Source organism: Diuraphis noxia, unplaced genomic scaffold (assembly GCF_037042655.1).
Source record: "Diuraphis noxia isolate RWA-SAM2 unplaced genomic scaffold, SU_Dnox_SAM2 contig0001, whole genome shotgun sequence".
NCBI lineage: Eukaryota > Metazoa > Arthropoda > Insecta > Hemiptera > Aphididae > Diuraphis > Diuraphis noxia.
Genome location: NW_028301711.1, coordinates 8,448,576 through 8,464,716, shown reverse-complemented (window position 1 = coordinate 8,464,716; position 16,141 = coordinate 8,448,576). Strand labels below are relative to the sequence as shown.

The window sequence follows — 16,141 nt, the reverse complement described above, 5'->3', positions numbered from 1 at the left end:
AGTAGGTACTATGTAGTATCATCTAAGGTTTAACCGTAATAACTTATCGTTAGCAATATAATGAATCGCAGAAAAAAAACCTGACGGAAAAAAGTATAACAAACATAGACAATTTTATATACGGATTACGGCTACTCAAATACAAAATTGGTAGGTACATAATATAGTCATATAAATTCAGTGGCGTGGTGATGGGGGTAATCGAGAGGCGGCCGCCTCTTAGTTTTTTTTGGCGGGTGATGGGTAACACTGTTGGATGGGAAATAATTTGAATTCATAATAATGAATTTAGGAAAATAACACATAAATTATATTTTAATATTGTCTTATATTGATATAAACGAAAGCTAGTATCTAGTAGGCAGTGGTTACTAACCATTAGTTGGTAATATTACCTGTCTAATAAGTACAATTGTCTGTAAAAAGCAATCGCCCCCCCCCCCAAACTCTATTTCCAATTGAGAGACAAAATTATGGTTGATTGGTGGGTGGGTGGGCGGTTGTCGCAAAATATACTTGCCTCTGAAAATATTCGAGTTCGCCACGCCACTGCATATAATAATAATAATAAAAGTCACCGCAGGTCAGTTGACTGTAAAAATAAAACAATAATTATGGTATTAATATTTTGTTGGATATAGTGTAATATGATATTAAGTATATTATAATGAAATTATATGTGTTGTCATTCCAAAAAGTAAAAACTTAAAAAATTATAAGGATAAAATATTAAAATGGTAAAACGGTATATACATAAGTGTTCACATTTATATTTTTGGGCTTATTTTCCGTTAAGTTTTTTTTTCTGGGCTTTTTCCCGTGAACATTTGTCTGTCTACCTAATAGAGGTGGCTCAAGGAGGGGTAATATAAATGGTAATCGGTCAAAATATCCAAGGATAAAATATCCACGGAAAAAATATTCAAATTTTACGTAAATTAATATATTACACTTTACTTTCTATTAAATACCACACCTGCATGTGTTATTATCTCCGTCTTACTAACGAAAGATGTAAGAACTAAAGTTTGAATGCTCTATTTAAAATCGTTTTTGACGTTCAATTTTTTGAATTTCCAGTAGGGACAATTTCATTTTTTTATTATTCTAACCTCAGGTTTTTGTATTTCAAAATAATATATTATAATATACTTAGCATTTTGTCTAATTATAATAGCCAATACAGGAAGGTAGTTTTTAATTATTCTTGAAATGGCTAAGATGTATTTATAAAGATCATATTTTTTCAAGATTTTTGACCAAGCATACAATATATAACGACTAAAACATTAAAAAAAAACCTAAACAAAGTAATATTTCATTCATTTTTATAATACCATAAAGAAACTCAAAAATATTTCCAATGCTTATACAGTTTTAATAGTTCTGAATTATTAATGATTTAAATTTTTTAAACATCGTCTCACGATTTTTAATTCAATTTATTTGACTGGTAATTAAAAACATTATTTTATTAATTAATATACATTTTTACACATTACAATTCACAATCAACGATTTTGATAAATTCTCAAATTTTAACGACTGCCTGTCATCTGCCAACATATTTTTGTACACCGAAAAGCTCCTCTCCACATCAACCGAAGAAATTGGTGCGTTGGCTGCGGTCTTGCGGTTATTTTATAATATTATATTATATTGAGCAAGTTAAACACATTAAATTCGGCACGGGCGCGCTCGTCGATCGACGTAATAAGATAAAGCCGATAAAGCTAGCTGTGATTAAAATTTATAAATATATATATAAATATATTATTAAACCAATTTGGGAAAAATATTGTTTTTAATGTCAAATGGAAATTTGAAAAATAAGATATAAGGATATCTATTAAGTTGTCTCATTAAAAATGTATCTTTAATTATTAAATATGCTCTAAAAAATTGTAAACTTAAGAAATATGCTCTAAAATTCTAAAATCACTAAATATGCACTAAATGTAATAATTTATTACAATATAATATATTAAATTGTACCTAGGTTCTTGTAATACAATAACAGTCAAATAAATAAAATAAATACAATACAATATTACAATATGTATGTTACAAAATAATACAAATTAAATTTGATAAAGTTTTGTATCAAGTATACATTAGTACATTACATACATTACAGTACATATTATATACAATTTTATACAGGTATTTCATATTATGATACAATGGAACCTTTCTAAGTCAAATTTTAAGAAACTTGAAAGGAATGCCATATTGCCATATCCCCTGCGTTACAATACATGATATGTGTGTTCTTCGGAAATTCAAATTTTCGATACAAGGTTTTTATAAAAAGATTAAATATATAGGTACCTGAAAGATAGATCAATATTTACTAGGAGAATGCAATTCACGTACAACTATGTTCTTATAATCTATTCCATACGTATTGTACAAAAATATTATATTTCAATAAATTTTTTTTTTAAATTGTTTTTGTGCATTCCCACAAAATCCACAATACAGGCTTATGCGCAAGCTTTTTATGAGTTAGCAACGAAAAACATAATTTAATTTACTATTTTAATTCTTGTATGACCACAGCAGCTGTAGCAGCAAAACCCGAATTAAAACATGTAATTTATTGTATACAAATCATTTACAATGAACCTGATTATATAATGCAGTGAAAATACTATGTTATATGCATGGAAATATTCACTAAAAATATAATTAAAAAAAAAAATTACGAAAAATGTATGGTATGATGAAATTTACAAACGAAAAGTAATTTATTATATTACATTTATGTGTATTTATTTATAGTACTCGTAATTATTTCAGGAGGTACGGGAATGTACCAACCATGTAGTATGTGTTTTAAGACATAAAATATGTCTGTGTTTAAAAATGTGTGTTTCTTGTATTAAAATACGATTATAATATTACATTTTTTTTCCATATTAATTTTCAACTTATCGAATTAAATTCATAATTCGTTAACTGTTAACTCGAGTTAATTAATTTCATTAACTTGCTCAACTTTGAGAAAAATACGATTATACCGTATATTTTTTTAAACTTAATTAATCTGATATAGTTTATTTTTTTTAACTCCAATTTAGCAATCTGTTTTTTAGAAAAATGTATACCTTGAAAACCTTTTTATTTAGTTTATATAATTCATTTTTGAAAAATTATTATTTTTGACAAATATATCTTTAAACTTTTGTGTGTGGGTTTTGTGTAGGTACTGTAGTGATCCCTCACTAACGCCTATTATTTGAGTTCAGCGACGTTGGATTGATAATCAGGTTTTTCAAAGAGACGTTTACAGAGTTATAATTCACACAACGTTAAGATTATTAATTATTTATTGACTAAAAGACACAAAGTATATAAATTGAGGACAAAACGTATAGTATCTGCCCGAGAAATTAGTAATGTAAGTAAAAAATAAAATGGAATGAACTTATGTATAGCGGCGATGTTGAGGACAAGCCTAACGACTATACTAAGTTCTACATTGGTTGAGACAAAAACTAATTCTAATTTTGCTATGGACAAAGTCCTGTATTTATGCAGAATCTTAGTGGTTAACTTGTTACACGTAAGAGACAAGGAGGAGGATCAAAAGGTACCGACGTGGTTGTTGTTGTCAAATGCAGTTGAAAGTGTTTCTCATTCGTAGCTATTAAATATTTCTACGAATTGTAATAAATTCGAAGTGGTAATTAAATTACAAGACTGAAGATGCGTATTAAAATATAATATTAAAAATAATAAAACGATTCTGCCGTTTTATTATAACGATTCCACGAAAATATGAAATAGTAATAAAACAAGTGTTTTTTTTTATGATATTGAATATGCGCATTGGCTTCGGTTATTTGTCACTAATGCTATGTACTGACGTCCCGCTGAGACATCTAAACACGCATATACACATAGATATGTATAAGTGACCCTGGGGCGTATGATTTCGCCAACCAATTATATTGTGTAGGACCTCAATAGTTATATCGAAGGCCAAACTTCTAGCCTTTCCAAAATATTACCATAATTGGAATTAAATATACGAAATATTAAATATGAAATCGTAGTCTTGGCAGGCGTATTTAGAGATATGATTATTGTCGTCGGGTTATGGAGATTACGTGTCGCGAATAACCAGGATGTGGCCGACCGGTCGCATGGGCGTGGGAAGCTACGATATTAAAATAATACACGCGTACGCTTTTGCACGACTCGGCCATGGACACATACGTATCTTATCGATAGGAGAGGAAATGCAGAGAGTAGGACTATCTGGACTATATAGGAGAGCCCCGATTAGACCCAATTCAGACGTGAGCCACCAGAGTCAGAACAAGCACCTTCACGCCAGACACCAGTCCAATTTAATTATTCGGACTTAGAATATTTTACAACCAAATCATTTTGTGCAGTAAAAGTGTTTATTTACATAGTAATCAAATAAATATCTAATAAATTAATCACAAATTAAGTTGTTATACTTATTACACCCAATCCATCTACCTCAACACCAGTCGTTTGTCCTCCTGTATGCTGGGACGCTACAAATTTGGCGCAGTCGGTAGGATTTTCCATCAACGGGAAGCTGAAAATTTTTTGTTTTCAACTTCACGGAGGCAACTCACCCAAGAGTCACGTTTGGAGGACTGATCACCTTCCAGCAACTCCGGGAAAAAGAGAATCTACGTAGCAAGCAGCTAGAGCAGTCAGGACAACAACAAGAGCAACAATGGAAGCAACTCAATCAGTGACAGTATTGTGAGTTGTAATTTAAGTTTTGGGGTACTTATTTATGTAGGAATTTTAATTATAAGGCTCTGTCACGTCTCCTTTTGATCTGTTAGGACCATCGTATAAAATTTATTGTGAAGGTGTATATATATATATTATCTACTTAAAGAAATAATATGGTAGGTAATGTATAAAAGTGTAGGAAAATTTTGAGAAATATATATATGTTATCTACTTAAAGAAATAATATGGTAGGTAATGTATAAAAGTGTAGGATAATTTTGAGTATATAAAGGGTATATGTACCGATAAAAGTGTTATAAAGAGAATAAATGAGTATAAAGTGAATTTAAATAAATGTTATATGAGAATAATTTTGTGGTATAAATTAATATGAAATGAATATAAGTGAAAATAAATGAGAATAATTTTGAGATATAAAAGTGAATATAATATAATTGAGAAAATAATAAAGAGTATATATATAATTGGAATTACGCGCGTAATGTCATATAATGCAATGTCATATAATAGATTGAATTGAAATAAAGAAATATTGAGTTAAAAAAATAATTGAGAGTTTATTAAATGGTAGTTAAACCATAATTTTTGTGATTTTGAGAAATATTGATATAAATGGATAATTGAGTTTTAAAAAGAAGAAATAAATAAGTGAATAAATATTTGAAATAAATGTGCGCACATACATATATAAGTTGAATTAAAAGAGAAATACTAAAGAGTAAAATTGAATAAAGTGTAATTGAGAAAAGATATATAATAGAGTAGCTTAGGGGCCCTAGAATAAGCATTATATAAAATAAATTAGTGAGAAATAAATCGTAGTGAATATTGGAGTATTGGGTAATAAATATTATAGTTACTTTTAGTAGGTAATTAAATTAAGAATTTCGAAATAAATATTTTGAACAGTTATAGAATTAATAATAAATAGTGGTTATTAAATAAATAGCGATAGAATAGTTAGCGAAATTAGAATACAACTTAGGTATTTAAATTTTAGGTACATAAAATAAATAAATAATTTTATTTAAATAATTTTACTAAATGAATAAAATATACATTGATGAATAAAAATTTGGGAGATACGTCAGAGAATCCGACAGGGAATTTAACGGAAATAAATAACGATAGTACTGTGGACATAGGCGTACAGGTAGGAGAGGCAAGCGGTGCTAGCGTAGTAGCTGCCGAAACAAATATAGTAAAAATCGAAGAGTTAATCGATTTGAATAAAACAATTGAATACCCGAGTCCACAATATTCTGACCAAGATAGGTATTTAAGAACAGCTAAGGGAATAGCTTGGGTAGATTTAATTGAAACACCGAGTAGTTTACCTAGAAGAGGAGGAACTCGATCTGATCCGGGGGTAGTACACACGGAATTAGTCGCAGAAAAACGAACCAGAAAAGTTAGTAACGCTACACTAGAAATGGAATTCGATAAAGCTACGTCCCTTATACCGATATGTACGGGCGCGAATAATGTCGCGGAATTTATTAATACGTGTGATATTGTTGTAAAAGCAGTAGATAAGGATAAATTAGACTTGTTAGTTAAAGTAATAAATTCGAAGTTAGCCGGAAATGCTTTAGAAGCATGTAAATACCGCGAGACTAGTACATGGAATAGTATAAAGTCAATTTTAAAGGGAGCTTTTGAACATAAGTCATCTGAGAGGACACTGACTTTAGGGTTACACTTTGCGCGTATGAAAGAAAACGAGTGCGTCGCGGAGTACGCGAGTCGAATCGAAGAAATCTATTATAAATTATGTACAATTGCAACAGAGAAATTAAATGAAGCCGAAGCCAAAATCTATAAAAGTCAGCTTAAAAATCAGGCATTAATAATTTTTGTTAACGGGTTACCGAAACATTTAAATCTTGCACTAAAAGCTAGGGATCCAAAAACTTTAGAGGATGCTATGCAGGTAGCGAAAGACGAAGAAACCGAATATAATGCTAATTTAGATGTAGAAAAATTACGGAAAAACTTGGAAAGACAAGATTTAAACGGGGGAAATGTACTTGAAAATAAGTTTAGGAAACAAGGAAATGATAATAATAGTAACAAACAAAATTTTAATCGCGGAAATAATAGATGTAATAATTATAACAACGGGTATAACGATTCTAATAGGCGAGCTAATAATAACGTATATAATAATACATTCGATAAAAATTTTAACCGGAACGGATATAATAACGGAAGACAAAACCAGAACAATTTTAATCAGCGTAATAATAATCAAAACAGGATATCGCCAAATAACGCAGGATGTTATATCTGTGGCGGCACAAATCATTTCGCACGAGATTGTAGGCAGGCAGGTCAAAATCTGAGACAAAACATTAATATGAATAGACAACAAATTCCAAATTTCAATCCGCGTAGAAACAACAATAGTAATAATAACGTAGTGGAACCACTGAGTTGCACCTATTGCAATAAAAGAGGACACGAAATTTCGAGTTGTTACACAAAACAGCGAAACGATAGGAATAACGCAAATTCGTCGGGAAACGCTCAGATGCCAACCTCGAGTGGGGTGAGATTGGTACATCAAATAATCGATTCAGAACCCTCACAGAGCGATGCTTACGCATTTCAACAGCTATAATTCAAAATCATATAATGTTACAATCACCGAGTTTTAATACAGAAAACGTTCAATTACTATTAGACACGGGTAGCGATTTAAATTTAATAAAAATAAATAAATTAGCTAATAACACGATAATAAATGAAAATGAAAAAATTTATCTAAAAGGCATAAACGAATAAATAGTTCCTACAATTGGACGTACAATAATTACATTAATAATAGATAAAAACGAATTTAAAACTGACTTTTTTGTAGTAGATAAACAGTTTCCGGTCGATAAGGACGGAATACTAGGACAGAAATTTCTGATAGAAAATAACGCTATAATCGATATCGCAAATAGTACATTAACAATAAAAGATAAAAATGACTTTAACGAAAATAAAATATGTTTCACATTAAAACCGCGAACGGAAACGGTGGTTTGCATACCGATTGCAGATCCCGATATGGAAAATAAAAATATTTTAATAAATAAACAACAATTATCAGAGGATGTGTATTGCGCAAATATATATAATACGGTTAAAAATGGCAAGATTACAGTTAGTGTATTAAACATATCAGAAGTAGCACAGGAAGTGAAATTAGCGCAGATTAATAAAATATCATATGAATATGACGTGGATACAGATAATCACGAAATAAAAAATATAGTTCATGATAATGCACGCGTAGATAAAATAAAAAGTCTTATTAGGAGTGACCATTTAAATACAGAAGAACGCGAAACGATAATAAAAATTTGTGAGCAATATGCCGACATATTTTATTTAGAGAACGATTATTTAACTATGACAACCGCGGCAGAACACGTAATTAAATTACCTGTTGACCAAGCCCCAGTGCATCGAAAACCATATAGGCTACCGCATGCGCAGTTACCTATAATTGAGGCAGAACTTGCGAAAATGGAAGAAAACGATATCATAGAACGGAGTATGAGTCCGTTTAACGCACCACTCTTATTAGTGAAAAAGAAGGCAGACGCGTCAGGGAAGGAAAAGTTTCGAGTAGTTATAGATTTCAGGGCATTAAATAATGTTACCTTAAACGAATTCCACCCTTTACCGAATATCACAGAGATTCTAGACCAACTAGGTCAATGTCAGCTTTTCACTCTACTCGACCTTCGAGCGGGATACCATCAGGTACCTTTAGCAAAAGATTCTAGAGAGCTTACGGCCTTTTCAACAGGTCAAGGTCATTACCATTTTAAGCGATTAGTGATGGGATTGGCGTCAGCACCCAGTACGTTCGCACGTATGATGGCAAACGTTTTATCGGGACTAATTGGAGTAAAGTGTTTAGTTTATTTAGATGACATAATAATATACGCGAAAAACTTAAGTGACCATAACAATAAATTAATTAGCGTATTCGAAAGATTACGTATACATAATCTAAAAATAGAACCAGACAAATGTGAATTTCTAAAACGAGAATGCCTGTTCCTAGGACATATAATTTCGGAACATGGAATTAAACCAGACCCAAAGAAAGTTACTGCAGTTCTAGATTTTCCAATACCAAAGAATGTAAAACAAATAAAAAGTTTTCTAGGACTTAGTGGATATTACCGGAAGTTTATAGAAAATTATAGTTCGATAGCTAGACCGATGACTAGGTTGTTAAAGAAAGATGTAAAGTTCGATTGGGACGATGATTGTCAACAAGCGTTTGATAAATTAAAAACATTACTTTGTTCAGAACCAATTTTGCAATACCCAGATTTTACGAAAGAATTTATACTTACGACCGACGCGAGTGGGAAAGCGCTAGGAGCAATATTATCACAAGGAAAGATAGGTAGCGATCTACCTATCTCATACGCGTCTAGGACGTTGAGTCAGTCGGAAGCGAATTATTCAACAACGGAATTAGAATGTTTAGCAATTATATTTGGGGTTAAACATTTCAGACCATATCTCTACGGTAGAAAGTTCACGATTCTTACCGATCATCGACCATTATCTTGGTTGTTTAACTTAAAAGATCCTTTATCTAAATTAGCAAGGTGGAGAATCGAATTGGAACAATATACATATGAAATTAGGTATAAACCAGGTGTACAAAACGCGAATGTAGACGCGTTAAGTCGGATGTATAATATTAAAGAAATAAAAGATGAAAGTTACGCAAACTTTCTTGAAAAATCGGAAACTATGATAATAACCAATAGAAACGTGAAAGAGGTACACGGTGAACTAATAGAGTCACCAAATGAATACAATATAGTGTCAGAAATAGAAAGGTATTATAATTTTAGGTCAGGAATAAATTACGAACTAAAACAAAGATTCGGAAAGGATAAAACACTAAAATCGAATAAGGATATCGGGGGCGTTGTAAAATTTAAAACGGACGATAGATATATAATATTTTTGATAACGAAAAGTAAACAGAAGCAATTAGCGACGTATGAAAATATGCATCTCGCATTATTGAATTTAAAATATTTCTGCGAAAAACATTCATTAACTAAGTTAGCTATGAACCAGTTAGGGCGGAAAGACGGTTTAGATTGGGCAAAAGTTCGATCTATGATACGATATGTATTTCGTAACACAAACATCGAGATAATAATCTGTACTAAATTAGAATACAGTAAGGAAGAAAAATTAGTTATTTTTAAACAATTTCACGATTCTTTACTAGGAGGTCACGCAGGAATACATAGAACATATAAAAAAATTAAACGGAAATTTAACTGGCCAAATTTAAAACAGGAGGTAAAAGATTACATAAAAGGTTGTGCTTCATGTCAGGCGAATAAAACTACTAACAAACATCATAGAAGTCCCATGGTAATCACTACGACAAGTTCTAAACCATTCGAAAAATTATTTATGGACATTGTAGGACCATTAATAGAAACTGAGTCAGGTTTCAAGTACATACTTACTTTTCAAGACGATTTGACAAAATATTCGTTGGGAGTCCCGTTACATGACCACACGGCGAATACGGTAGCGAAAGAATTTGTTACTAAGTTCGTATGCGTGCATGGAATACCTCAAACGATTTTAACAGATCAGGGCACTGATTTTCTTAGCAAAATCTTTTCCGAAGTATGTAAATTACTAAAGATTAACAAAATAAATACAAGTCCTTATCATCCACAAACCAACGGTAGTTTAGAAAGGTCACATAGAACTTTAGCCGAATATCTAAGACATTACGTAGATAAAGATTTAAATAATTGGGATCAGTTACTACCTTACGCACTATTCGTATATAACTCGACAGAACACACCGCAACTAATTACCAACCGTATACGTTGTTATATGGAAGAGATTTAGATATACCAGTAAAATTAAAATGTAATCCAGAACCTAGGTATAATTATGACGATTATGTATTCGATCTAAAACAGAAAATGCAAGAGTCGCATAAAATCGCGAGAGAAAGGTTAATACAAAAGAAAATAAAATCTAAAAATCATTATGATAAAAAGGTTCACAGTGAGGACTTAAGGATAAAAGATTTAATATTACTTAAAGATAAAACCCAAAAGAATAAACTAAGCGCGTTATGGAAAGGACCATATGAAATTTTAGAAGTCCTAGATAGTGAAAACGTGGTAATACCGCGAGGTAGACAGCAGGTCACCGTGCATAAGAACGATGTAAAGAAATACCATGAGACCATGGTATAAAGGAAATAAAAAAAAAAAAATAATAGATAATTAAATATTGTATAAAGAAAAAGGTAATAGACGTAAGTAGACTAAGTAGACTAGATATAGATATAAGTAGTAAATAAGTGAAGAAATGGAATAATCATAAGAAGAAGATATTTGCATAAATAAATAGGTATAAACCCAAAATAGTAATAAGAAAATGTACTATTATAGATTAATGATCGTAATGGCAGCCCACGGGGACTCAGACATTCCAGACGAGTCAAGTGTGCAAACTAAAATATATTATAAATACACGGCGGGTAACGTAGTTATCAAAAATGTGACGGAAACTCAACATAATGATATATTAATACCTTATATGTATGGACGGAGGTGTAACTTAAACAAGTTGCGAATTAAGTGTACTACGTCAAGTGGCGATGACATGGAAGTAGGAGTAAGAGATCACCCAAGAATGATGGTGCTAGAAAGGAAGTGTGTGTTGGTTATAATGAGTTTAGATGGTAAAGAGGATACGACCGTTATTGCTAATAACCTTTACTTAATGCACCACATATTGGATTTGGAACCGGTAATGGAAATACAGACTACAGAAGCAACAGAAGTGGCACAAGGGGGAACTGAAGTGAAGAAGAGATCACTACCTGATAGTCTGAACTCTACCACCGCTACGAATAGTATGAATGAAACAGCAAGGACAGAATCAATCATCAATTCGACATTATCAATAGCTGAAGCAACGAGACCAGTTAATGGAACGAGTTTGGTTAAGCAAGACAACGCGACGACCACTACTATGACGACACGAACGGATAATGCCACTAAACTTACGACCGATAATCCACCCACAACTAGAGTAAAGAGGGGGACCACGCAATATACGTCAAGTTTTATGATCAAGGTACCACAAAGAACCACGGACGCTGGACAGAACAGTCACAAGCATACTAAATTTTACGACGCATCTGATGATGAAATAATTAATAAATTGAATACGGACGACAACGGTATCAATAACACGAATAGTATATTCGAAACTGTGTATACAGAGAAAGAAAAGAGCGATAAAAAGGCAAAAACTAATGGGAATATAAATCTTTTAAACTACATGGTCTATGTTTTAACAGGATCATTATTAATGACGACTATATTATTAGCACTTTTTATTAAATGTAATTATAGATGTGTACATAAAAGTAGGTACAGATATATGGTACAAACACTAAGTGAAGGTCAGGAAATGAGACAAACAGAATGCTGAATAAAATATGAAAGTAACACGAAAGATAGTATAATATAAGAAATAACTATAAATTAATCACGTAGATAAAATAAATTAATAAAGGAAGTAGAATTAGTAAATATTGATAGAGATGTACAATAGGTACGCTATAGGAAGTAATTGATTAAGTAGAAAAAAAAAAGTAATAAAGTAAATAAACAAATAAATAATGATGGCGGGAATATAGGAATTAATTAAGTTACTAAATATAAGGTATATGTATACTAACATGTACTAATAAGTATATTATTACGTAGGTTAACACTAGTGACAATGAGTCAAGGACAACTTCCGTATACCATCGAAGAATTTAAAAATCAAACAACAATGTTTTGCGAAAATCGAGGGGTAGTTAGAATCGAAGGGGCTATGTGGGAGTTCGTAACATATGTACCATTAGAAAATTACGATGCTAGGCATGATAAACTATATAATGAAATTATGTCAATGACCAGCCATTGCAAGGATAAGCTGATGGAATATGAAATCTGTTCACGGTTTGATAATATATTGAAAACGATGTTCCAAGAAATCTCTATACAACGAGAGCAAATGTATGAATCTATAGGCAGATATGTGTCCGATAGCAAGGGGGAGTCGACTACGAAAGGTCATAGGACTAAGCGAGGTTTAGTAAACTTTATAGGATCGGCTATGAAAACGTTATTCGGAGTATGCGATGACGACTGTACGAAGGAAACAACCGAACACATAGGTCAGATAGAACATAGTAATGAGAATATGATCCATATACTTAAAAATCAAACGACCGTAGTAAAATCAGCCATAATAGGTGTAAGTACGGCTGCCGTCGAAATAAATAAATTATATGGGGAGTTGGAAGAAAAACAAGGGATGTTATATAAAAAGATTAGCGAATTAGCAAACAATACACACACACTAGAAACTCTGATTCTCACGAATAGAATACACAGTATTTTCACGGCATTACTAACACAATACGCATACGAAACCACCACGATCAGTGCGATTATAAACGCAGCTAGAACGGGGGTACTTCATCCGTCGCTTATAACGCCACGGGAACTTGCAAAACATCTAACTGAAATTAAGTTAGTTTTACCACTCAATTTTAATTTACCAATGGGTACAAAACCGAGCGAGATATATGAACTAAGCAAAATTACTAAAATGGCAGTTTTTTATAGCGGTAATCAAATAGTTTTTCTAATTAGAATACCTTTGATCACGGAAATAGAATTAACATTATACAGGATTTTACCTATACCACACCCGATAGAAACACAATTAAACGGAAATATAGATTATAAACACAGTATTATTCTAAAACCAGAATTCCAATACATCGGTATTACTAGAAATCGTAGGCAATACACCACGTTTACGGAAACGCAATTACTTCAATGTAAGGAAACCGAAGTTTTTACAATTTGTCCAGAATTTCAACCTATTCAACATGAGTCGGAAAACCAACCATGTGAAATAACGTTATTTAAAAATCCGGATACTCTACCAAGCTCATGCGAGGCAGGTATTATCATATTATCTAAAAATATATTTCATAAATTAAAATATGCAAATGCATGGATCTATACAACTAGTGGGGAAACCTTAACAATAACATGCCAAGGAAATAGAGAACCATATATAGTAAAGCTAAAACATCAGGGGTTAATCAAACTAAATCAAGACTGTAGGGCATATGCCGAAGATATCATATTGAATCCAACGAGAGATATTAAATCTAAATACTACGTTAACTTTATACCACGAGTAGGGGAAGGGAAGTTAGTAGCAACGCTTCCTAGGCAAATTAAAAACTTGAATCTACCTAATATAAAGACCAGACATGATTCACATAAATTAGATAACGTAAACGATTTAACACATTCTTTAGACGACGTACAAAGTATGATCGATGACGAAATATTTAGGCAATCAGGACATGTGACCGATAATGAAAATAATAATTACTTGATATATATAATAATAGGATTGATGACCTTTGCGACAATACTATTGTTATTTATATATATAACGTATAAGTGTAGATTAAACACTTGGGAACCGATTAAACCACGATATAATATAACTCCACACCCTATACCAACAAGTCGAAGTACATTTTATGTTGATACACCGATAATTGCGGAAGAAAGACCTAAAAGTCCACTACTGGGGGATACACCGGACAGATTGTCCTTATCTCCACCAAGAATAAAAGATTAAATTACTGTAAGGGAAATGTAAAATAATTAATATTAAAAGGTAATAAAATTATAAAAAATTAAAAAAAATAAAAAAAAAAATAAAATAAAATAAAAAATAATAATTAAGTATAATTCGTAAATAAGATATAAGTATAATATAATAAAGTATAGTATAAAATAGGGGGTAAAAATAGATTTAAAACTATACATATTAAAAATAATGACCTATTAAATTAATCAACAGAAAGGAAACACACAAGTTTGTCATCATGGATTTTGAATTTTCGATGATAAATAAGACTGATATGGTTCTGATATCCGGGGCCATATCCAATAGTTTGGACAGATACAAAATAAGGAAATTGGAGGGAAGACCGTTAGTACTACCAACCAACACGGAGGTCAGACCTATATTGGACCGAGAGGTTGTGGTAGTAAGAAAAGAAATTAAACGTATTTTTAGATGTAAAGAAGTGTTGAGAGATACTTGTTTAGGACAATTAGAGTTAAGTTTAAACACAGAATTAAATAATTTAGATAAGGAATATATAGAGGAATATTTAGCACATGGAGATAAAATTAATATAATCGTACTATGGAACGGACATTCGGATGTAAGAGTATTACATAAATTAAAAATAAACCAGGTTCCGATTCTTAACATTACTTGTTACGACACGAGGTTCGACCAAAATTTCAGCATAAGGTTAGAAAAACTAGCAAATAAAGAGATAATATTCGAAACCGATATCGGAAAGTTCGATAAAATAGGGAGATTGCTGAACCTCCAAGAAACACATGATGTAGGTTGTAAAAAGATGCATAATATAACACATGCCCATGATCCTCGGACGGATGTACAATTTACAAAATGTATATTTGACCACGTAATAAGAAAAATGGGGTATGAAAATTTAATTAAACATTTTAGATAACTATAGGTAGAGAATAGAAAACTATGGATGGACCGCTACGACTTGAGACCTATGCAAAAGAGTCGTAACGGATATGTCCATAGGTTGGAATAGATAAAGAACACCGGAAAAACCGGATAGTACCTATAAACTAGAATATATATATATACACTTAGAACGTATAGAATGTATGGTTAAGGGAATTAAATTAAAGGGATAAGTTAGTTAGAGGAACTTTATTAATATTGTTATAAAAAAAAAAATGAAAAAAAAATAATGTAAACTATGGTTATGGGAAAATATTATTATTAGTATTATAGGACAATTATGTTAATCAAATAAATAAACAATTAATGGAATATAAATGTACTACTAACACAATCTTTATTATTATATAAGTACGAAAAAAAAAATATATTATTAATATAACTATTAACCAAAAATATATCATATTATATAAAACATTATTATTATTGTAATCTAATTATTGTAAATGCGATAAGCATATAGATATATTTATACATTCTAACCATTGCATGTAAAACTATGAAATTGTAAGAACTTGTAAAACATATAACATTTGAATTTGTACACAAGCTAAAACTTGTAAATGTAAAAATGTAAAGTAACTGTTACAGATATTATTTAAAGATTTCTGTCTCGAGGACAGAAACCTTTTTTTTAGGGGGGAGGTGCTATGTACTGACGTCCCGCTGAGACATCTAAACACGCATATACACATAGATATG

General features: G+C 31.3%; 1 protein-coding gene and 1 pseudogene across 1 annotated transcript; both read left to right on the top strand.

Annotated features, from left to right (window-relative positions):
- The first annotated feature begins 12,537 nt into the window (after positions 1-12,537).
- LOC149059417 (uncharacterized) lies at positions 12,538-14,212 on the top strand (annotated as a pseudogene).
- A 398-nt stretch (positions 14,213-14,610) lies between these two features.
- On the top strand, positions 14,611-15,709 carry LOC149059416 (uncharacterized). Its single transcript, XM_089216474.1, has one exon. It carries the CDS (start codon positions 14,748-14,750, stop codon positions 15,411-15,413), a length of 666 nt encoding a protein of 221 aa, XP_089072600.1. The 5' UTR covers positions 14,611-14,747; the 3' UTR covers positions 15,414-15,709.
- Positions 15,710-16,141: the final 432 nt, after the last annotated feature.